Source organism: Aquarana catesbeiana, linkage group LG08, assembly GCF_042186555.1.
Source record: "Aquarana catesbeiana isolate 2022-GZ linkage group LG08, ASM4218655v1, whole genome shotgun sequence".
In the NCBI taxonomy this organism is placed as follows: Eukaryota; Metazoa; Chordata; class Amphibia; order Anura; family Ranidae; genus Aquarana; species Aquarana catesbeiana.
Genome location: NC_133331.1, coordinates 263,406,428 through 263,431,299, shown reverse-complemented (window position 1 = coordinate 263,431,299; position 24,872 = coordinate 263,406,428). Strand labels below are relative to the sequence as shown.

Here is a 24,872-nt window from a genome sequence, read left to right as displayed (position 1 = left end):
CGCAAGATGCCCCCTCACAGCCCCCACCGGACATTATGGCAAACCCGGTACAGAAAATACCTGAACCTTCCTCTCCCTGCCCACCTGATCCGTTTTGGAGCTGCGCAGAACCAGGGATACCCTATCCTCCATGCAGGTGACCTCCTAAGCCAACATACACCCTTGTACCTTCTTGGAAGGGCTAACCAGTTCGCCAATTCGAAAAGCACCAAACAAGGCCAGGGAAAAAGCAGTATTAAACAAAGAAACCTCATAGGCTGATGAACACAGGCAAACCAACTGGGCTAAAACCCTCCGCAGAATCTCAAACGAAACCGGGCTCCTAGAGTCCCTGCGCTTCCGAGAGCGCCAATACCCCTTCAATGCTTGCCGCACCCAAAAATCTTTAGTGAAGTCCCGGCAACCCTGCAATTTGAATAGAAATTCCAAACCTGCTAATTTTTTCTCCAACACTGACACCCCCTCTTCCAGGTTACGCAAGACAAAGTACAGAACCAGCAACCGCACTTCCGGGCCCTCCTGTTCCATCTCGGCCTGTTGCACCAATGGTAACCATTCGTGCCAAACCTTACTGTATGCAGCCCACGTCGCATCATTTACAGACCTTCTGATCCATCCCGAGATGACCCCAAGGCAATCCTCCACAGCCAGTCGGGACATGGAACCCTGCATTGCTCCGCCGCCAGTGCCAACTTCCGGAATCTGCCCCACTGAAAGCGAGATGAAGCGTCAGCTATTACGTTCTCAACTCCCGGGAGGTGAACAGCATAAATAAAAACATTTAACTGCAGACATCTCAAAACCAAGTGTTGGCCTCGTCTTCGCCTGTGGTGTGACTGCTCCAAGACCTTGTTGATGACCTGCACTACCCCGAGATTGTCCCCGTGAAAGCGGATTTTCAGATCCCTGAAAGACTAACACCACAAATCCACGGCCAGCACCACCGGAAACAATTCCAGTAACACCAAAATACGGAGAAGTCCCACCTCCTTCCATGAATGTGGCCAGGGCCCTGCACTCCAATGGCCCTGGAAGAAGGCCCCAAAGCCAGTCGAGCCGGCCACATCTGTGTAAAGTTCCACGTCAAAGTTACTAGCCGGCCGGACATCCACAATGCCCACTCGTTGAAAGATTCTAGGAAAGAGTGGCTCACTCTTAAATCCTCCCTATGTTCCTTTACCAGGCGCACAAAATGAGTGGGCCATTTGAGCTCTGCCGTATTTGCCGACAGCCATCTGCAATATACTCTCCCCATCGGTAGGATACGACACGCAAAATTCAACTTACCCAACAACGACTGCAGTTTCCGAAATTGAACCTTGTGCAATCCCAAGAGACCCCGAATCTCCTCCTTGATGGCTGCCAGCTTGTCGTTCATGGCGCTGGAATCCAACACAATACCTAGGAAACTAAGGACTGTGGTAAGCCCCTCCGTCTTTTCCGAGGCCAAGGGGATACCAAAGCGATTGGCGATGTGTTCCAACGTAGTAAGTACCACCGTGCAGATCCTGGAGGAGGCCGGGCCCAGACAAAGAAAGTCATCCAAGTAATGGATGATAGAATTCACCCCAGAGACATCCCGAACTACCCACTCCACAAATGAGCCGAACTTCTCAAATAGTGCACATGTGATCGAACATCCCATGAGAAGGCAGCGATCCACACAGAACTCCTCTTCCCAATGACTTCCCAGCAAACAAAAGCTATCCAGATGAACAGGAAGCAGTCTAAAGACAGACTCAATATCGGATTTAGCCATCAGAGCCCTTTGCCCATAATGTCGCATCCAGAAGACAGCCGCATCAAAGGAAGTGTAAGTTACAACACACACCTCTGAGTCAATCGCATCAATAACCGACCCTTCTAAATTTATGGGGCTCCTGCTGCGGCACGATCCCTAAGGGTGAGATAACAAAATCCACTAAAGGCAGTGAAGGGAAAGGGCCACACATGCTGCCCAACGCAACGTCTTTCTGCAATTTCTCAGAAACCACTTCCGAATGGTGCAAGGCTGAGCGCAAGCTCCAGGACACTGGAGGTGCCGTGCCCAGAGCACAAGGTATTCAAAATCCCTCCGAGAAACCCAAGTCTAACAACCGGGCCGCCTCCCTATCTGGGTATCTATCTAGGAGAGGCTGCATCCTTTTCACCCTCACCAGCATCGTCCCTTTTGTTAACAGACTCACCGGCACGACCCTTCCCTTGCTTAAAGCAGCAGGACAAGGGGTGGGAACCTCTGCAACCGGAGCACACGTATCGGCAAGCCCCCCAAACTTGCAGAAACCCACATTGGACTGCCAACAGATCCCCTTCTTCTTTCCGGCCGATTGTCCAGGGGTAGAAGCTTCACCCCCCCCCCCGCCCTAGAAAAACTGATTTGGGGCCTGCGCCAAGGTCATAAGCCCCATTCACAAACTAATGTCCTTGTGGTCCAACCTCAGGGAGGGACGGATTGCTCTACGCTGCCGGAATTGCTCATTGTACCTCAACCATACAGTGCCTCCATAGACTCTGTAGGCCTCCCCAACGGCGTCCAGATAACAAAAGAGCACCGAACAGTGTTCTTCTTCTTCATGCTCACCATAGTGGCGAAAGCCTGTAGCCAATTAGGGAAAGTTTGCGGGATCAGTCTGTACCGCCTCTTCTCCTCATCCTCCTTCTTGGTCTCCTCTGGCTTGACCCTATCCAGATTGAACTTTTCCAGCGGCAGCAGCGAGAACATCTCCACATACTCACCTTTCCAATTTTTTTCCCGGACCTCTGGTTTAAGGTGCGCTCCTAGGGGCCCCTCAAAACATGCATATACTTCACATTTTGCTGAGTCGGCCAGTCTAATAGCCTCTTGCTTGCTAGCGGCCTCCCCTACCATCTCAGCCTTGTCCCCCGCCACCGACTTACCTGCTGCAGCAGCCTGCCCCACCACAATCTCCACAACGGCAGGTGCCGCCACCACGTTAGGGGGAGCAACCGGTTCAAACTGCTTGACTAGTTCCTTCAAACACACAAGGAACCCCTGAAACCCTGTATCGAACCGGGCAGCTGCGTGACCGCGGACCGAACTGTGGGGGAACCACACGGACAACCCTGACTGCGTGTCCAACCACTCCTCGCATGACCAAGTCCCACCCCTTGTAACCACCTCCTCTTCCCCCTCAGACTGTACAGAACCAGAAAAACTATATTGGACTTACCAGGCTGCCTAGGAAGGGTCCCACCAGCCGATGCTCCCGCATCCATCGCCGTAGATCGTCCCTGATGCTTCTCCTCATGGACAGCTCACCCTCCGACCTCTCCACTGACACTTCTTCACCTCCCACCGACAGCCCACCACTGGATGCATCCCTGGATGCCAAGGATCCGTGTGGCTGCTGGGCTTGCCTTTTCGCATCGGATCCGCCCACCGAATTTCTGCGCTGCATTGCCTCGTCCCGTGGAGCTCTCCGCACTCTTCCCTCCTGCATCCCTCCGCAGGGCAGTTCTCGGCGGATGCTGGCTGGTCCCTGTAGAGCCGCCAGCCGCAGCAGTGGAGGGCCCGGCAGCTGCAGCTGATCAACTCCCCCACCGAGGCTCCACCCCCCTGACTCATCAGCTCCGTCTGTGAGGGGGATTCCTCCTGGGACCACCTCCTGTGAGCACAGCAGAACGCCTTGTGGTCCCGACTCCCAGCGTGACGCTGAGCTCTAGGGGAGGAGTCTGGGGAGAAGCGCTCCGGAGGCCTGGACCTCCCAGCTCGGGAGGACTCCCACCCCCAGTACCTGAACCGGAGGCCTGGTCACCCAGTACCATAGCTAGTTGCTCCGGCAGCCACCCAGATCCCCTTGACACCGTCTCCGCCTGAAGCTGGGCCAACTGACGTTCCACCTTATCCATGGTACCAGCTTGTAGCAGGCTTGTTGAAGCTTGTTCCTGCATGCTGAACTGATGCTGGGGAGGGGCCAACTCCTTTTTAACTAGCTATACCCCCTCCTCCCCCAGGCTACCCCAATCGGGGTAGCCTGGGGGCATTTTCTTGTCTGTCCCCTGTTTCCCATCATACCAGCCCTTCGTTAGTTTTTTATTTTATTTATTTTTTTGCTCCAGGCTTCTCTTTTCTTCAGTGTTGTCACATGAAAAGATATACCGTATATACTCGAGTATAAGTCGAATTTTTCAGCACATTTTTTTGTGCTGAAAGTGCCCCCCTCGACTTATACTCGAGTCAAGCACTTTTCTGCAGGAAAAAATTTCATTTTCCGAACCGACTTTGGGGCCCTGTATCTCAGGGCCACTTGGTGCTAGGAACCCCAAATTTGGTGTGCAAACCCAGTGGAACTGGTACCACAACATATCCAAAGATGGAGTTCCTAACACTAAGTGGCCCCGAGATACGGGGCCCCAAAATCGGTTCGGAAAATGTCATTCTCTGCTACAGAAAAGTGCTTGACATTTTCTGAACCGAATTTGGGGCCCCTTATCTCAGAGCCACTTAGTGCTAGGAACCCCAAATTTGGTGTGCAAACCCAGTGGCACTAATACTATAACATATCCAAAGATGGAGTTCTTAGCACCAAGTGGCCCCAACATACGGGGCCCCAAATCTGGTTCGGAAAATGTCATTCTCTGCTATAGAAAAGTGCTTGACATTTTCTGAACCAATATTTGGGGCCCTGTATCTCGAGGCCACTTTGTGCTAGAAACCCCAGCTTTGGATATTTTATGGTGCTAGTTCCACTGGGTTTGCACACCAAATTTGGGGTACTTAGCACTTAGTGGCCCCAAGATACGTGGCCCCAAATTCGGTCAACTGTGTCCATCTGCAGCAATGTCATTTTGGGACCCTTTGGGTTCAGAGACCCCAAATTTTGGCTGCAGCTAGGGGGCATCTAGGAACCCTTAACTACCGAGTTTGAAGTTCAGGGGACCTATGGCTGCAAATGGGCACAGTGAGGCATGCAAATGGGCACAGTGAGGCTGCAAATGGGCATTGTTGACCCTCTTTTCCACTTAAAGTAGCTGTGCATTTCTCACCCTCGTCTTATACTCGGGTCAATAAGTTTTTCCCATTTTTTTGTGGTAAATTAGGGCCTCGACTTATACTCGGAACGACTTATACTCGAGTATATACGGTAATAAAATATTTACAAAAATGTGAGGGGTGTACTCACTTATGTGAGATATATACATAGTATTTATATATACACAGGTATATACAGAGCTGTGAACAAGTCAAAACTAAAAATTCCTTATAAGAAATAACTGCTGATATACTGACAGTTTTTTTTTTTTTTTTACAGAATGGTGCTTATGCTGTTATTTCTCTATTGCTTGTGATCAATTTGCTGCTCTTCTGTGTCACCGTTTCTACCTCTGCTTTTGGATGTCGGTCTCTCTCAAAAGAACAAAGTGTCACCCAGGTAAGAGACGTATGAGATTATTGTAAAAAAAGTGCCAAGTCAAGGTATAGGCAGGTTGAAATATGTTCTAGTGAGTTAGTGGCTGGACCAGGCCAGAGGAAAGGGTTAACTGTAAGCTCAGTTCCTGGGCTTTTTGGTCTTAGCAAGCCCACCTGCGCTATTAAAAGAGGAAAGACTGAGATCCAGGAAAGTTTTGAGCCCCTTTTAGCCCATTTAGTTGCGTCTGATCCCACTTGTGGCAAAAGGTACTGGGACTGCTGCTTCTTGCAGTTCGCTGAAGACACTGAGACATATAAGCCATGGAGAATGTCAAGATGGGCTCTCGCCTCATGGAGGTATGCCTGGGCAGCCACACTACAGTAGTTAGTTGAGGGAGAAGGATTCTGTTGATATTGAACTATTATGCTGCCACTTGCTTAGTAAAGTTACATTAACCATTCAAAGCCTGGTCTGAAGTTATTCAAAGGGGTGAATGCTGTTCTGATGTATCTAAAGAACCAGGATCCATAAAAGCACTATGAAGTATGAAGTAACACCATTACAAAGGCTTAAATTGGCAAGACAAGACAGACGAGTGTAGTTGCTAAGAGTAACCAAAAACAAGATCAAGACACAAAGCAAGCAAGTCATTAGGCATGGTACTTGGTAAGGTACCAAGCCCTACAGTAGCAAGTGGGACGTTGTCTGGCTCCCTCCCTAGAGGTCACTATCCTATAGCAACCGGATATGAACTGGCTCGGTCACCAGGTACAAGAAGAAAAGGGGTTATTAAGTGCACTAATGAGGTCCGCGTTAGGTGCAGGGTGGGACCCCATTCTGTTACTGGGAGTGAGGTAACAGAAGTATGCTGGTCTGGTGGATTGGGTGCAGGCTCAGCAAGTTCCTCCTAATGTACCATACAAGTTACAGTGTCTAGTGACACAGGAAAGCATTTTCAGAGGAGCTCTGTATGTTTTATTCATGCACACAGTGATGGCTCATCTCTAAGTTGGGGAACTGTCTTAATGTTAGTTTTTTCACATGACCGGAGTCTCTGCCTGGTCATGGGCATTGATGAGCATGCTCCGTGCGAAAGGTACCCTAGCATCCAGGGAGAAGTAGGCCCCTCCTACAAAGACCAGCAAGGTCTAACATCTCCCAGTTTTGAAAAACCCCTTTGCTTTGAGATCCTTGTCCCAGCTCTACTCTGTGACCCTAACTAGGATTGTGTTTAGACATCATCCTGCTCGAGGTACTTAAGAATAACACCACAGGCTCCACCTCTGTAATCAGATGATTTTTTAAAATTTTTTTTCCAAATATATAAATATTCATACTGGAGAAGTTACTTGTTACTGTGACAGCTGTAAGGCTTAATTTACACTTTTGGTCACAGTAAAATGTGGGGCAGCAAAAAATAGGGGGTAGAGATTTGTTTGTACCACCTCTCATAAGCAGCCGGACAGGGTTCCACACATACAGAGATAGGTTTGCATTGTGGCATAAAGGATCCTCCCATCGCAGTACCATTACTAAAAGTGACATATTTCAATGAATAGGGCCATGCTGGAACCACAAGCCAAACACTAGCCATTCAGCTATCAGGAAAAAAAATGGCATTCAGGGGGTGGCAGTATCACCTCCTTAATGCCTGTCAGCTGCACCTGCACCTGCACTGCTCTTAAAAAGGACTACCACAGATCACTCTTCAAAGAACAACACACAGGTATTAACGAGCCCTAAGCCCTGGTTCACATTGATGCTACTTTGAAATCGCGCTACTTCAAGTGAAGTAGTGCGATCGATTTCAAAGTAGCAAGGTCAGCGCGATTTCAGTTGGTAGACATCTGTGTGGTTTCATACACAGATGTCTATTGAAGTCGCACCTAAAATCGGCAACTACTTTTGAAAATCGGTGCGGCGCCGCAATGTGGGTGTCGCACTGATTGGAACAGTGCCATTGCCTCCAATAGGCTGCGACTTGTCATGCGATTTGATCTCTCAAATTGCATGACAAATTGCTCCAATGTGAACCTAGGCTTAAAGTGTATTTTTTTCTCACTTTACAGAGATTTCTCCTACTTCCTAGGACAGAACTCACCAGAACAAGTTGCTGGTCAAATTCTAAACCAGCTCAAGCACTTTGTGCCTCAAAGACCATGCACAGTCCACCTCTGCTGTTGTATGCTCCCACAGGTATTTAGACAGTAGGTATCCCCATGACCACCATAATCATGTACAGGAGGAAGAAAGGGGAAATTTCCTTAGCGTAAAACCATTTAAAAATCAATTTATTAAAATCACAAAGTCGAACCACTCAGATGTTCCGGTGTCTCCACCGACACAAGTTTATACAGCTTAGGTGTCCGTTTATGAAGCAGTAGAAAAATTTTCACTGCTCTATTCTCCGGCATTCACAAATGAGATCGTTCTCCTATGGATGCCAGTATATGAAGCGGTGTAGATCGCTTCTCCTATGGAGGAGTGAAGCGATCTACAAATGCTTCAAACAGTGGAGAACGCCCCCTGATACTAGAATCTTGTGAGACATAACGAAATTAAAGTACCAGAAATTCACCAAACCACAGAGATGTCCTTTTTTTAAGCAGTGATAAATTATCACTGCTCAGTACACTGACATTCCCGGAGGAGACCGCCCACCTCATTAACAAAATATCTGTCCCCCTACACTATATATACACACACACACATTATATATATATATATATATATATATATATACACATATACTGTATATATATATATATACTGTATATGTATATATATATATATATATATATATATATATATATATATATATATATATATATATATTTGTAGTCAGAGTCAGGATACTGGAGGAGACGTAACCCCACCTGTGGGGACCTGAGGTGTGCCGTGGTCGCCCGTGAGAGTAAGCTTAAAAGAGGGCATACCCTGTGTATGAAATACAGAAAAAATTGGGGAATGGGCGGGAGGAAACCCGGAAATGCAAACCGACGAGTACGTGGGGGGGGGGGATTATACAGTATGGCCCAGACTCCTCCTGCAAACCCAGGCTAGCCAATGGCCAGCCTTTTACTTGTAGTCAGAGTCAGGATACTGGAGGAGACGTAACCCCCATCTGTGGCGACCTGAGGTGTGCCGTGGTTGCCCATGAGAGTAAGCTTAAAAGAAGGCAAGAAGAGAGAACAACTAGGTACAGTAAGTGGAATTTAATGAAAACATGACAAATAACTTAATCCAACAAAGTAGCAAAAGCACATTTGACCTCCACATGGGGATCAGGAATGTAACGACTATAGCAAGAAGATTGCCAGCGTCCCATGTATTGGATGACATGGAATGGGACCCCCTGCTTGGATGCCACAGATGCTGCACCGATCCTGAAAGAATGACCCGAGAACTGTTTCAGGTTCAACCCCAAGTTAGCAAGCAGAATCCTAATATGAGCGATAAACTGACTTGAAGTCAGAGCCTGTGTAGGGAAAGGAAGCAATGGGCTATCGTGAAGGGCTGCTGGAAACAAGGCGGCAAGCTGATCCAAAACCTGTACTAGACACCAGACCGTGTTGGTAGCGTAATAACTAACCACAAAACCCTGCCCAAACTGCCAGTTCTTGTTGTTGGGGAGTTGAAGATCATAGTGATCAGGAAACCTGGTGAGACTCCCCTTGAGGAGAACTGGTGCGTGCAAACCCGCTCGGGACACCTCCCGGGGTCTGAGGAAACCAAAGTAGCTATGGAAGATTGCCACCTTGAGAACCAAACTGGGACCCAACCCAAAGGGAGAAAGGGACAATAAATCTGCTAGTTCACAGAACATCTGCCCAGAGATAGGCAAGCGTGTGACTCCTGGTGTCCCCTGCGTTTTCTGGATACCTTTAAGCATGGCTTTAATAGGATGAGCGGCAAAAAAGGACAATCTGTCAGGATGGAGAAGTGAAGAGAAATGCTGAGTACCTGAAAGGTATATCTTAATGGTATTAAATATAGTGACAACTTGTTATGACAATAGGCCATGAAAGACATAATATACTTGACATCCCCCACCCAATTGCAGGGATAGAGGGACCTAAAACCACTGAAACACCTCCACGCTGTCTTGTACGCCCTGAGCGTGTTCCTTGACAGTGACACATTCACCAGAATGGATGCCCGTGCCCTGAGTGTGACTAATCCAATGTCAGCAGGGCAAATAGCGGCACCGGCTGGCCCACCTGATCCGCTTCTGGAAGCTGTTGGAAGAAACGCCGGAAATCATCACGAGAAAATGCATCAGCAGCCACATTATAGACCCCATTAATGAACTCCCCTTGGAAATGGAAATTATACCTGAGGCCCAACCACGTCAACCTGCGCATGAACGACATTATCAGGAGAGAACCGGATCTACCCTTGTTGATAATCTCAGCGGTGGCAGAGTTATCAGTGAAGAACACCACTGTGTGTCCAGACCAAGAGGGTCCCCAAGTGTATGCTGCAGCCATAATCGGGTAAATTTCAAAAAGTGCTGATGTCTGGGCAAACCTGGGAATGTCCGACACCTCCGAAGGCCAAGGGCCTGCTATCCACTGACCCCAAACACAGTTGAAAAAGCTACCGAGGGTGCAGCAACCGAGAAAACTCTGGGAGAAAATGTCATAGGTGGATGGATGAACATGGAGATCCCACTCCACTTATCCAGGAACTGATCCCACATGAGCAGAACTGCCCGAGCATCGGCCTGTAATTGCACCGCCGAATCGGCATCTTGGTAGAGAGGAAGGAGAGTCAAAAGCCTGGACACAAATGCCCTGCCCTGAGGAATAATCCTCATGGCAATGTTTAGCATACCTAATAAAGACTGAAGGTCTTTCTTAGAGCACACTGGGGACCTAACCAAACTGTGTATGACACCCCAGATCCTGACCAGCTCCTGAGGCAGACTGGCGATCAAGTGTACAGAATCTAAGGTGATACCTAAAAAGGTAATCACAGTGTCAAGCCCATCAACCTTATGGGCAGCTAAGGGGACATTCAGATCCGTGAACAATACCGTGAGTGCAGCGAAGTCCTTGGGACACTGTGCGGGGCTTTCTAATAACAAGAAGTCATCCAAGTAGTGAATGACCTTGCCACGCCCCATCTGAGAAGACAAAACCCAATTAAGAGCTGAGGCAAACGTGTTGAAGAGCCAAGGACTGCTTTTGGAGCCAAATGTCAACTTGGTAGCAAAGTAATAACGCTCCCGCCATTTGAACCCATGCCATTGCCAGAGAGATGGTTTGATGGGAAGTCATTTGAAGGCATCTGAAATGTCTGCCTTAGACAACCATGTGCCCTGACCCAACTGTAAAATATATTGGATGGCTAAGTCTACCGATGAATATTGCAATGAAAATTCTTCTGAAGGAATGAGAGAATTTAAACTAGTTATGGGTGAAGAATGAGGAGCAGACAGGTCATAGATTAAACAAAATTTATTAGAAAATTTACCTCTTACCACACCAATGGGGCTAACCCTCCAAATCCTAAATGGTGAGGACACGAAAGGCCCAATGACAAACCCCTTGGCTAATTCATCCTTCAATAATTCATCCACTACCCGGGCGTTGGCGGCAGCAGTCAACAAATTGGCACATTCCACCGTCTGCAAAGGTAGGGTGATAAGACCTGTATGAAACCCTTCAGAAAAGACTTCAACCAGAAACTGCCTCAGGAAGGGTGGTGCAACAACCAAAAAACTAGCCTTGGGATTTTAACTCGGCTCAGTCATGAGGAACTGGATGCCTTGATGGGACAGGCAGACTTGGGGTGTACCCTGAAACAGTTGGCACAAATATGGAGGAGTCTGCACTGGTTGTAATTGCAGACTGCGTAGTTAAAATTGTTATACAACTGAGCCGTTCCTAACAAATGGATGGGCCTGCCCAGTTTATCAAACTGCCCAGAAGGCCCTATGGAAGAATCACTTAACTCTGGCCTGTTGGACCCTGAAGCCACCGGATGATCCAGGTTAGGACACCAATTGGCAGTGTGGGCAGATGACTGACAGTTGGCACAAGTTGGAGACTTTTGACTAGCAAAATGCCTACAAAAAAGCTCAGTGTCAATATTGCTCCAACATGAGACCAACTGAAACTGTGCCCAAGTGGCAGCGACGTTAGCCGAAAAAGATTGGTGGTAATCATAGAAGGTGGAACCACCATATTTGTGGGCCAGATCTACCACCTTGTGGAGATAAAGGTCCATCTCCTCCCTTCTACCAGGACTGACTGCACAAATAACATCCCTGTAGATACCGAAAGTCAGGACGAATTCAGCAATACTCAACTTGCGATTAAGCAAAGGAGTAACATAAAAATGCTGACAGGACTATGGCGACAGACAGTGACTAACAGTGAGCGTGCCTGATTAGGCTGGGAAAAGTGCTACTGATGCGAGTTTAGTGGAAGCCTTAGAGGCTGCATGAGTCCCTAGCTGTGGAACTACAAGACTCAGCAGGCAGTTTAGTGCAGCAGCACCTGACAGAGCACCCACATTGATCCTGACGTCACAGCGTACATGAGCCCCTGAAAGCAGCACCTAAATGCATCTTTCCCCTGCTCCTGTCCCCTGGCCCCAGACTTACCTTAGTCAGCCGCTGCGACCGTATGTACCAATCCCCGTAAGGGAACTTAGAGAGACTGAGCCTCAGCTGAGGAGAAGAGGAGCATCCCGCCTGTATGCACGTCTGCTGACCGATATATGGGAACCGATACCTGTGTGTAGCGGAAAAAAGCATGGTCAAACCTGAGCTACCACCGCTGTCAGGCTGACCGGGCCTATACAGACCCCCAGATGCCGAACGGAGAGCCGAACGTCGACGTTGCTGCCAAGAAACACCTGCACCAGAACCGGAAACGACCCGGCGACTGCTGTCCAACCTGGAAATGCAAGCCAACGAGTATGTAGGACAGGAGAGGGGGATTATATGGCCCGACTCCTCCTACAAACCCAGGCTAGCCAATGGCCAGCCTATATATATACACACATATACAGTGGGGACGGAAAGTATTTAGACCCCCTTAAATTTTTCACTCTTTGTTATATTGCAGCCATTTGCTAAAATCATTTAAGTTCATTCTCTTTCCTCATTAATGTACACACAGCACCCCATTTTTGACAGAAAAACACAGAATTGTTGACATTTTTGCAGATTTATTAAAAAAGAAAAACTGAAATATCACATGGTCCTAAGTATTCAGACCCTTTGCTGTGACACTCATATATTTAACTCAGGTGCTGTCCATTTCTTCTGATCATCCTTGAGATGGTTCTACACCTTCATTTGAGTCCAGCTGTGTTTGATTATACTGATTGGACTTGATTAGGAAAGCCACACACCTGTTTATATAAGACCTTACAGCTCACAGTGCATGTCAGAGCAAATGAGAATCATGAGGTCAAAGGAACTGCCTGAAGAGCTCAGAGACGGAATTGTGGCAAGGCACAGATCTGGCCAAGGTTACAAAAAAATTTCTGCTGCACTTAAGGTTCCTAAGAGCACAGTGGCCTCCATAATCCTTACATGGAAGACGTTTGGGACGACCAGAACCCTTCCTAGAGCTGGCCGTCTGGCCAAACTGAGCTATCGGGGAGAAGAGCCTTGGTGAGAGAGGTAAAGAAGAACCCAAAGATCACTGTGGCTGAGCTCCAGAGATGCAGTCGGGAGATGGGAGAAAGTTGTAGAAAGTCAACCATCACTGCAGCCCTCTACCAGTTGGGACTTTATGGCAGAGTGGTCCAACGGAAGCCTCTCCTCAGTGCAAGACACATGAAAGCCTGCATGGAGTTTGCTAAAAAAACACCCGAAGGACTCCAAGATGGTGAGAAATAAGATTCTCTGGTCTGATGAGACCAAGATAGAACTTTTTGGCCTTAATTCTAAGCGGTATGTGTGGAGAAATGCAGGCACTGCTCATCACCTGTCCAATACAGTCCCAACAGTGAAGCATGGTGGAGGCAGCATCATGCTGTGGGGGGTGTTTTTCAGCTGCAGGGACAGGACGACTGGTTGCAATCGAGGGGAAGATGAATGCGGCCAAGTACAGGGATATCCTGGACGAAAACCTTCTCCAGAGTGCTCAGGACCTCAGACTGGGCCGAAGGTTTACCTTCCAACAAGACAATGACCCTAAGCACACAGCTAAAATAACGAAGGAGTGGCTTCACAACAACTCCGTGACTGTTCTTGAATGGCCCATCCAGAGCCCTGACTTAAACCCAATTGAGCATCTCTGGAGAGATCTAAAAATGGCTGTCCACCAACGTTTACCATCCAACCTGACAGAACTGGAGAGGATCTGCAAGGAGGAATGGCAGAGGATCCCCAAATCCAGGTGTGAAAAACTTGTTGCATCTTTCCCAAAAAGACTCAGGGCTGTATTAGATCAAAAGGGTGCTTCTACTAAATACTGAGCAAAAGGTCTGAATACTTAGGACCATGTGATATTTCAGTTTTTCTTTTTTAATAAATCTGCAAAAATGTCAACAATTCTGTGTTTTTCTGTCAAAAATGGGGTGCTGTGTGTACATTAATGAGGAAAAAAAAATGAACTTAAATGATTTTAGCAAATGGCTGCAATATAACAAAGAGTGAAAAATTTAAGGGGGTCTGAATACTTTCCGTCCTCAATATATATATATAGAGACCCCCCTTACATCAGAGTCCGCACAGACCCCCCTTACATCAGAGTCCGCACAGACCCCCCTTACATCAGAGTCCGCACAGACCCCCCTTAGAGTCTGCAGAATTTCCACTTACTCTAAGGGGGAGCTCTGTGGACTCTAATGTAAAGGGAACCCTTATTTAACGGGGGGGGGGTCTGATGTAAAGTGGTGTTCTGAGAACCCTGATTTAAGGGGGAGTGCTGTGGACTCTTATGCAAGAGGGGGGCTTTGGTAAGCAAAAACCCCCTTACATCAGAGTTCCCCTACACACCAGAGTCCACAGAGCACCCCTTAAATTTGTTTTATATATACACTAGGAGGCAGGAGAGAGGGGGGGTTTACTCACCCCAGGATGGAGGCTCAGGAGCAGGCTGCCTGCAGCGTTTATCTTCCTTCACATGTGCCCGGGGATGTGTGGGCAGGGCAAACATAGGGGCTGTGGGTGGGGCAGACACCGGGGGCGTGGGCGGGGCAGACACAGGGGGTGTGGGCGTGGCAGACAGGAGGCGGGAGGAGGAGGAGAAGTGTCCGAGGAGAGAGCGGAAGTGTCAGTGTCGGCTCTGAGGCTGAGCTGTGTGTGAGAGAGACACACAGCTTAGCCAATCAGCTGCTAACATCATTGGTAGTTGCGAGAACAACACCGGAGATGACACAGGTATGGCCGCGTAGCGATAGGTAAGTGGCGGCCGCGATCTGTGTTAACCCTGTCCAGGCCGCGGGTGCCGCTTACCTCCAGCTGTGCGGCCTGATCTTCAACACAGGCCATGGAGCGGGCGGCCCACCGGGCAAATGCCCAGTTTGTCCTATGGCCAGTCCGGGCCTGTATATATATATATATATATACACATATATACACATAGACATGGCACACGGTTACTGTCTTTGGGGGTCTGAAGGAGGAAGGAGGAAGTCAAAAATCTTTCTCCTTCCCCCCGGGATTCTCACTTCACTCCCCGATTCTCCACGTCTGAGCTGGTGAATCGGGGAGGGTGAATTCTGACACAGATCGCCAGTGAAGTGCTGAGATTGCAGCTTCATAAACTGGCCATTTCTGTGTCAGTCAATGACAGCTTCTCTGTGTGTGAGGATCATCGGCAGAGAACATGATCATCTCTGTTTCATAAACCGTTGATGGACTGTGATCAGCGGTGATACTTAGGATCACCGCTGATGACAGTTTTATAAACTGACACCTTAATCTCTAAGTCTGATCGGCTTTGGTCGTGATTCAAGCCCCAAGTCCGATCTTCACAGTGCGTGGTGATAAGCATCCTGGCCCCACCCTACGCGTTTCATTCGACATCCTTAAAGAGTCTTTCCGCTCATTTATAATTTGGCCAGCAACTTGGTCTGGCGAGTTCATTTAGTGAGACTGGTGGCGGAGCACATAGTGTTTTTGCAACACTCCACTGAATTGGAATAGGAAACATAATCACTGTTGAAGAGCACATCTATTAGTGGCTTGTGGGACTTGTTCATTATTTTGGTTTGATATATATGGACTCTGAAACTGGACACTTTTCATACACTCACACTTTATTGTAGAATTATGCATTTTTTAAATGAATTTATGCACATGTAATAAGTGATATTGTATTGGATAAATTGAACATTGCATAGGTGACACACACACACACACACACACACACACACACATATATATATATATATATATATATATATATATATATATATATATATATATATATATAAGAAATTACACTTTGCTACAATGTAAAGTAGTGAGTGTACAGCTTGTATAACAGTGTAAATTTGATGTATTTACATAATATTATTACAAAATAACTCAACACACAGCCATTAATGTCTAAACCGCTGGCAACAAAAGTGAGTACACCCCTAAGTGAAAATGTCCAAATTGGGCCCAAAGTGTCAATATTTTGTGTGACCACCACTATTTTCCAGCACTAGCCACCCCCTTGACTCCACCCCTGACTGCACCCCCTTTGCCCTGCCCATGTAAAACATGTGACCTACCTGCCCCCTACAATGACCTACCTGACTATTACACTGACCTACTTGACCATTACATTGACCTACCTGACCACTACACTGAGCTATCTACTTGACACATACACTGACCTACCTACTTTGACCTACCTAACCACTACACTGTGCTACCCTGACCCCTATACTGACCTATCTGAACCCTACACTGACCTACTGTATGAGAGTCCCAGGAATACCAGAGGAGCTGCCAACCTAAGAATTTATACCCCCGAGGGGAGGGCGCGATTAAACCCTATGCGGGGTCTTCTGGGGAGGTGAGCGCATACTTTAACCGGTGGAGGGCACTTGGTAATTTTTGTGAAGAACACTTACCCATGAAAGGGTGGGAATTCAGTCATTGCCACATAGTGTTTTCTTTTGGCATATTCACCTTTTAAATGGACTGGTTATATTAGTATTAATATTTACTATTGCCACAAGGTGGCCTCGTTTACTGTTGAATGTTTGTTTCATATCATTACTAGGTATCTATACCATTGCACTATATTAATTGATTTGCAGAAGGTTCTCACCATTACTGTTGTTAACTGCGTTTTTCTACCACATTATTCACACTCGCCGCTGGATGGCACTATTATCACTATTGCAGGATTTCCATATATGTTATTTCTAATTTGAAAGAGGTAGTTTGGTACAAGAGTTTACAATTTTATTGTACACACATACACACTTGTTAAACAATTCATAGTAGCGCAGAAGTCAGAGTATTAGGAGAAGTCTAACATATGGTCTGAAATTCTCACTTTGAATGGTCATTTTGCCTTTTTCGCCATAAAGCGATGGAGGAGATAATGGAGGAGATAATGGAGGAGATAAATAACTCCCTCTTTGACTGCTAGACATTTTGCTAACTGCAACAAAGTTATTCCATTTGATAAACCGATCCATTTGTCAGTGTATACATATTTTCAAGTTGAATAGGCCCTACACTTATAAGTACCCTTAGTCCAGCAGCATAATTGGTGATTTTAAAAAAGTGACTCTGGACTAATTGATCCCCTATTAGCCTGGGTTCACATATGTGTGGTGCGAATTGAAGCTCAGGTTTCATTGGGAAGATAAAAATCAGTTGTTCAGAGGTTCCTCTGTGTTTTACCTGTGGATCAGTGAGCAGGGAACAGGGAGAGGGGGAGGTATAGTGAGGAAAAGGAGAAAATCCATGTTCAGAACGCAATGCATCTGCGAATCAGATGCGTTCCCATAGAGGATAATGGGCTTGTAATTTGCACCGCAATGCCCAGAAAAACGCACGCGTTTTTTGTGCAATGCGCAGTGTGAATGCAACACACATATGTGAACCAGATGCATTCATATGAATGTATTTTAAGATGTCCTGCGAATTGGATGTGGTGTAAGCCGCGTCTAATTTGCATAGGTGTGAACAGGGGCTTAAGCGTGGGTATACAGTATCTCACAAAAGTGAGTACACCCCTCACATTTTTGTAAATATTTTATTATATCTTTTCCTGTGACAACACTGAAGAAATGACACTTTGCTACAATATAAAGTAGTGAGCGTACAGCTTGCATAACAGTGTTTATTTGCTGCCCTCTCAAAATAACTCAACACACAGCCATTAATGTCTAAACCACTGGCAACAAAAGTGAGTACACCCCTAAGTGAAAATGTCCAAATTGGGCCCAAGTTGTCAATATTTTGTGTGGCCACCATTATTTTCCAGCACTGCCTTAACCCTCTTGGGCATGGAGTTCACCAGAGCTTCACAGGTTGCCCCTGGAGTCCTCTTCCACTCCTCCATGACAACATCATGGAGCTGATGGATGTTAGAGACCTTGCGCTCTTCCACCTTCCATTTTGAGGATGCCCCACAGATGCTCAATAGGGTTTAGGTCTGGAGACATGCTTGGCCAGTCCATCACCTTTACCCTCAGCTTCTTTAACAAGGCAGTGGTCATCTTGGAGGTGTGTTTGGGGTCATTATCATGTTGGAATACTGCCATGCGGCCCAGTCTTCGAAGGGAGAGGATCATGCTCTGCTTTAGTATTTCACAGTACATGTTGGCATTCATGGTTCCCTCAATGAACTGTAGCTTCCCAGTGGCAGCAGGACTCATGCAGCCCCATACCATGACACTCCCACCACCATGTTTGACTGTAGGCAAGAAACACTCGTCTTTGTACTCCTCACCTGGTTGCCGCTACACACGCTTGACACCATCTGAACCAAATATTTTTATCTTGGTCTCATCAGACTACAGGACATGGTTCCAGTAATCCACGTTCTTAGTCTGCTTGTCTTCAGCAAACTGTTTGCAGGCTTTCTTGTGCATCATCTTTAGAAGAGGCTTCCTTCTGGGATGACAGCCATGCAGACTAATTTGATACATATGGTCTGAGCACTGACAGGCTGACCCCCCCCTCCTTCAACCTCTGCAGCAATGCTGGCAGCACTCATACATCTATTTCCCAAAGACAACCTCTAAATATGAAGATGAGCACATGCACCTGTCCTGTTAAACCGTTGTATGGTCTTGGCCATTGTGCTGCAGCTCAGTTTCAGTGTCTTGGCAATCTTCTTATAGCCTTTTTTCAGATCCTCAGAGAGTTCTTTGCCATGAGGTGCCATGTTGAACTTCCAGTGACCAGTATGAGAGAGTGAGAGCGATAACACCAAATTTAACACACTTGCTCCTCATTCACACCTGAGACCTTGTAACACTAACGAGTCACATGATACCGGGGAGGGAAAAAGGCTAATTGGGCCCAATTTGGACATTTTCACTTTTGTTGCCAGCGGTTTAGATATTAATGGCTGTGTGTTGAGTAATTTTGAGGGGACAGCAAATTTACACTGTTATACAAGCTGTACACTCACTACTTTACATTGTAGCAAAGTGTAATTTCTTCAGTGTTGTCTCATGAAAAGATATAATAAAATATTTACAAAAATGTGAGGGGTGTACTCACTTTTGTGAGATACTGTATGTAATAGATGGTAAGGGAAAGGTGTTACAAGTTTAGATATGTAATAAATGGACCGGAAGTTTGGAGCACCACAACAAAATAATGAAATAGGAGGTTTTATTCCAAGTCTGTAGTTAACCTTAATATCTAACACATTTGGTCAACAGATTTTGTGCCCTTCATCAGGGCTTAAAAGAATGGCGGTAGATAAAATCTGGAAAATTGCATAGCATAGCAGTGCTCTTCAGCAGCTGGTATGTGTTGTAGCCCATCATCCCACTATTACATTTATATCCCAAAATGGAAGGTCTTCAGTGTACAAAAGCAGCCCACATAACTATATCTCCCAGATGGCACATAAGGACAGTATCACTAAAGTTTTGATAAAACCAATCCCATGTATCAAGTAAAGTCCACCTAACAGAGGCGGCTCTAGGCTTTGTGAGGCCTTAGGCAAAACCTAGACATGAGGTCCCACTCATGACCATAATGGGAAAAATATTCAAGCGATAAAAAAAATTAACTGTATAAATTACATATATTAAGAGCTTTAAAGTGCTGGTGTCAGTGCTCTCTAGATCGGTGCTGGCGTCAGCGCTCTCTAGATCAGTACTGGTGTCAGCGCTCTCTAGCTCGGTGCTGGTGTCAGTGCTCTCAGGGCCGGATTTCCCACAAGGCCACCGAGGCCAGGCCTCGGGGCGGCAGTGGTACAGGGGCGGCGCCGCTCCTGCAACGAATTCTCGGCCGCCCCCCACACTAACATAGCAGCATGTGATGCAGCGCACCCGGGCGCCAGAGAGGTGGGGGCGCTGAAACACTAGAGTGCTCCTCTCCCTCCTCCTCCTCCTCTCTGTGTGTGTCCAGACTGAGGCGGCGTCCTCCGCAGGTCACCGCCGCTGCTAGTTTTTCGATGCTCGAGCCTGTCCCCCCTCGCTCCTCCTGTCAGAGAAGGAGAGCAGCCGAAGGAGATCGGAGCGGCTGGTCTCTGTGCGGGGGAGGGGGGGCGCGTGTTCTCCTGTGTCCTCCTGTGTCTGTCACTCCCGCCCAAGCCTGTCTCCATCTGTACACTTATGGAGGGGGGGTTGTCCTGGGGGGTCTGTACTAGTGAAGGGGGGGGTTTGTCCTGGGATGTCTGCACTAATGGAGGGGGGGTTGTCCTGGGGGTCTGTACTAGTGAAGGGGGGGTTTGTCCTGGGATGTCTGCACTAATGGAGGGGAGGTTGTCCTGGGAGGGGGGGGGTTGTCCTGGGGATCTGTACTAGTGAAGGGGGGGTTTGTCCTGGGATGTCTGCACTAATGGAGGGGGGGTTGTCCTGGGGATCTGTACTAGTGAAGGGGGGGTTTGTCCTGGGATGTCTGCACTAATGGAGGGGGGGTTGTCCTGGGGGTCTGTACTAGTGAAGGGGGGGTTTGTCCTGGGATGTCTGCACTAATGGAGGGGGGGTTGTCCTGGGGGTCTGTACTAGTGAAGGGGGGGTTTGTCCTGGGATGTCTGCACTTATGGGGGGGGGGTTGTCCTGGGGTCTGTACTAGTGAAGGGGGGGTTTGTCCTGGGATGTCTGCACTTATGGAGGGGGGGTTGTCCTGGGGTCTGTACTAGTGAAGGGGGGGTTTGTCCTGGGATGTCTGCACTAATGGAGGGGGGGTTGTCCTGGGGGTCTGTACTAGTGAAGGGGGGGTTTGTCCTGGGATGTCTGCACTAATGGAGGGGGGGTTGTCCTGGGGGTCTGTACTAGTGAAGGGGGGGTTTGTCGTGGGATGTCTGTACTAATGAATGTGGGGGGTTGTCCGGGGGGTTTGTACTAATGAAGGGGGGGGTGTTGTCCTGGGGGTCTGTACTAATGGAGGGGGGTTTGTCCTGGGGGGGGTCTGTACTAATAAAGGGAGGGGTGGTTTGTCCTGGGGGGGTCTGTGCTAATGGAGGGGGTTGACCTGGGGGGGGTTTGTACTAATGGAGAGGGGGTTGTACTAATGGAGGGGGAGTTGTCCGGGGGGGGTTTGTACTAATAGAGGGGCGTTTGTCCTGGGGGGTCCGTACTAATGGAGGGGGGTTTGTTCTGGGGGGGTCTGTACTAATGAAGGGAGGGGGGTTTGTCCTGGGGGGATCTGTACTAATGAAGGGAGGGGGGTTTGTCCTGGGGGGATCTGTACTAATGAAGGGAGGGGGGTTTGTCCTGGTGGGGGTCTGTACTAATGGATGGGGGTTTGTCCTGGGGGGGTCTGTACTAATGGAGGGGGGTGGTTTGTCCTGGGGGGGTCTACACCCAGGAAAGTACACCCAGGACTCCAGAGGGAGAGGACACTGCTGAGGGAAAACCATTAGAGAGAGAACCCCGCTGCCCTGTGCCACCAGAGGGAAAGCCATACAGCCTGGTGCCATCCCTGGCGGAGAAAGGAATGGAGTCATTGCAGGAATACAGATCTGGGTGCTACCCAGCGGAGTCGCCACGGGCAATTCAGAGTGAGCAAACTCCTGATCAGAGGAACCATTGCTGTATCGCTGGGTCAGGTGAGAGGGCCGATCGGCCATTATCTACTAATGTCCATAGGAACTGCAGTCTCTGACCGTCTCCTGTATCATGTCTGCAGTCTCTGACCGTCTCCTGTATCATGTCTGCAGTCATTGACCATCTCCTGTACTATGATTGCAGTCTCTGACCATCTCTTGTATCATGTCTGCAGTCTTTGACCGTATTATGTCTGGGGGCTCTCTCTGGTGGTGTGTGTGGGGGGGGGCGGCATTGAAGGGCCCGGCCTCGGGGCGGCAAAGGGAGTAAATCCGGGCCTGAGTGCTCTCTAATTCGGTGCTGGTGTCAGTGCTCTCTAATTCGGTACTGGTGTCAGCGCTCTCTAGCTCGATACTGGTGTCAGCGCTCTCTAGATCGGTGCTGGCGCCAGCGCTCTCTAATTCAGTGCTGGTGTCAGCACTCTCTAGCTCGGTGCTGGTGTCAGCGCTCTCTAGCTCGGTACTGGTGTCAGCGCTCTCTAGATCGGTGCTGGCGTCAGCGCTCTCTAGCTCGGTACTGGTGTCAGCACTCTCTAGCTCGGTGCTGGTGTCAGCGCTCTCTAGCTCGGTACTGGTGTCAGCGCTCTCTAGATCGGTGCTGGCGTCAGCGCTCTCTAGCTCGGTACTGGTGTCAGCACTCTCTAGATCAGGGCTGGCGTCAGCGCTCTCTAATTCGGTGCTGGTGTCAGCGCTCTCTAGATCAGTGCTGGTGTCAGCGCTCTCTTGCTCGGTGCTGGTGTCAGCGCTCTCTAGATCGGTGCTGGTGTCAGCTCTCTCTAGCTCAGTGCTGGTGTCAGCTCTCTCTAGCTCGGTGCTGGTGTCAGCTCTCTCTAGCTCGGTGCTGGTGTCAGCGCTCTCTAGATCGGTGCTGGTGCCAGCGAGCTCCATATCGGTGCTGGTGTCAGCGCTCTCTAGCTCGGTGTCAGTGAAGGAGATAGCAGCAGAGAAGCCAATCAGCAGGCAGTGCCAGCGCAGGATGAGGAGGACCCGGCCCACCATGGCTGAGGATCAGCCCTGGACTGGGACCTCCCAACCCCCCCCACAGTGGAGCCCTGCATAGGCGGGGTATGGGCAGGGTGGAGGGAGGGGTCAGGGGCTGCCAATCACAGGTGGGCACACTGGGACACTGGCACAGGACTGAGTTGTCCTTACTGTTAGTGACACATGATCAGGAGGAAGGGAGTGGAGGGGATGGAACAGGGAGTGTATAGAAAGACCAGTCTCTGGCTGTGGCTGAGGGATGCTGCAGGAACATGGATTGGGGGGCTGGCTCTCTCGCATGTTTGTGGTCACTGGCTGCAGAAGGGGGTTGTGGCATGGTAGCTGTGCCTCTCCCTGCAGCTGGAGCCCCAGTTCCCCCCCCCTCGCACTGATTGCAAGCCCCAGTGAGGGGTAACCCAGACACCTCTTCTCTCCTACCTTCCCTTCCATCGGCTACATACAGCGCTCATGAAGCCTACTCTGCGGTACCTTCCTCTTCCCCTTCCCCTCCGCACCACTGCATGCCAGATGCCTCCTCTGGGTGTGCGGGGACCGCTCCGCTGAGCACTCCAGTGGTGGGGGGTGACAGCTGGGGGGGCAATCTGTGTCTCCGGAGCAGCGGGAATTGTGCTCCAGCTGCTGGAATCTCCTCCACTTCTCCTCCCCCGGACAACACAGCTCTGGCCCTGCCTCCTCCGCATGACACAGCCATGCTCCGTCCCCTCTCTCCCCTGCCTGCCCGTGGTGGAGCTCAGAGGCAATGTTAACCCGCTGCTGGCCGGAGCTGAACACCACAGCGGCATTGTTGTCAGCAGAGGCGGCTCTTCAATTAAGCGGTCGCAAGGCCCCTGTGAGTGCGAGGCCTTAGGCGACCGCCTTATTTGCCTAATTAGAGAGCCGCTTCTGCCACCTAAGGTACTAGCACCAAAAATGCACTACCACAGACAAGTTTAGATGTATCTAGATCTTCCTGTAACCAATGCCAGAGATTTTTTTTTTACCTTAGAGGATTGTTCTAAAAACCTAGTAATACAGTACAATGAATAGAGAGAGGGTTCATTTTGTTTGTAATTCTTTATTGTGGATTATGTTCATGTCTAGGAGCTTTCCTTCTATGATTCACATTTCTCAGAAATTTGTCTTCATACCCTCTAGCCTTAAACCTTGGTTATAATATTTGACTTCCTTCTCAAAAATAATATCCTTTATTTTAATGTTCTTTTCTCTTCCAAAGGTGTTCGTGATACAGAATGATGTTGTCCTTGGCAGGAATCCTGGTGCCATTCACGTAACCAACACTTATGCTCAACCACCACTGCAGCCACCGCCATATACAGTCAATGTAGTTAAAGCTTGATCAATCCATTAATAAAGAGCACCTGTCACCTACATATTTTAAGGCATGAATCAGCTTTCTTTCAGATTTTTTCCTAATTATTACAAGTAACAGTAACTTAGCAATATTAATAAATTCTTAGTTTTTCTAAAAGTGATTTCTATTGTCAAAAAAGGTTTCTTAAGGTGTTGGACTGACCAGGGGGTGGGACTTGAGAAAGAGGATTGTCTTTTTCACCTCTACCAGTACCATTTGTCTGCTCTTTATCTATAGTTAGTCCTTTATTTCATGATGTTGTCTTTTTTTTTTGTATTGAATCTTTTCCCATTACCTTGTACTGTATATGACTATCGTTTACAAAAAGTTCTACTTATAGCTATAAGCAAAGTATAGCTAGGTTAATTTCAGAGCACATCCAAATATAACGTATATATACCGGTATATATATATTTGCATGTATTACATTGTTGCTATCTGTATACTACAATATAGTCATCTGACATTCATTTTAGTGTGCTGAATTATTTATGGCCTTGTTTTATTGATAGTTCTTTGACACCTTTTAGAACATACCTCATTTGACTTATACTTTGTTCAAATTTCACTGAAGAAATATAAAAAATGGTTTATTAGTCTGCCCAAAGTACAATAAAAAGTAATATGTTGCCTTTCTTAAAAATGACTAATCAGTGGGTTTTAGGTTGGTTTTGCCAGGCCTAAACTTGTTAAATGTCAAAACCCTAATAGCAAGATACTCGTACGCCTGGTTTACACTCCTTGCCCCATGGATAAACACCTTTTTTAATTTTTGTAAAAAAGCGGTTTTTGAAATGTTATTTATTATTTTTTATTGTAATGACAACCTTGATTGACGTCATTTTTTAAAGTGAAGCAGTCACCTTCCTCTAACCATCCCTGAAAAGCTATCATGTACCCTCTGTAACCTTCCCCCTCTATTCACGCGTTTCCATATGCCTGACTATGCAGGATCCCATTCTTTCCAATTATGCCTTTTCACATTTGTAC

At 47.9% G+C, this 24,872-nt stretch overlaps 1 protein-coding gene across 2 annotated transcripts in view; it reads left to right on the top strand.

Moving 5' to 3' along the window:
- The window catches only part of LOC141106398 (membrane-spanning 4-domains subfamily A member 4A-like), a 104,210-nt gene extending 79,858 nt beyond the window's left edge, over nucleotides 1-24,352 (top strand). For both annotated transcript variants that reach the window (XM_073597159.1, XM_073597158.1), the window contains exons 6-7: nucleotides 5,274-5,393; nucleotides 23,745-24,352. In XM_073597159.1, coding sequence (XP_073453260.1) covers nucleotides 5,274-5,393; nucleotides 23,745-23,867 — 243 coding nt within the window. In that variant the 3' untranslated portion in view covers nucleotides 23,868-24,352. The remainder of the gene's footprint in view (nucleotides 1-5,273; nucleotides 5,394-23,744) is intronic.
- The last annotated feature ends 520 nt before the right edge of the window (nucleotides 24,353-24,872 follow it).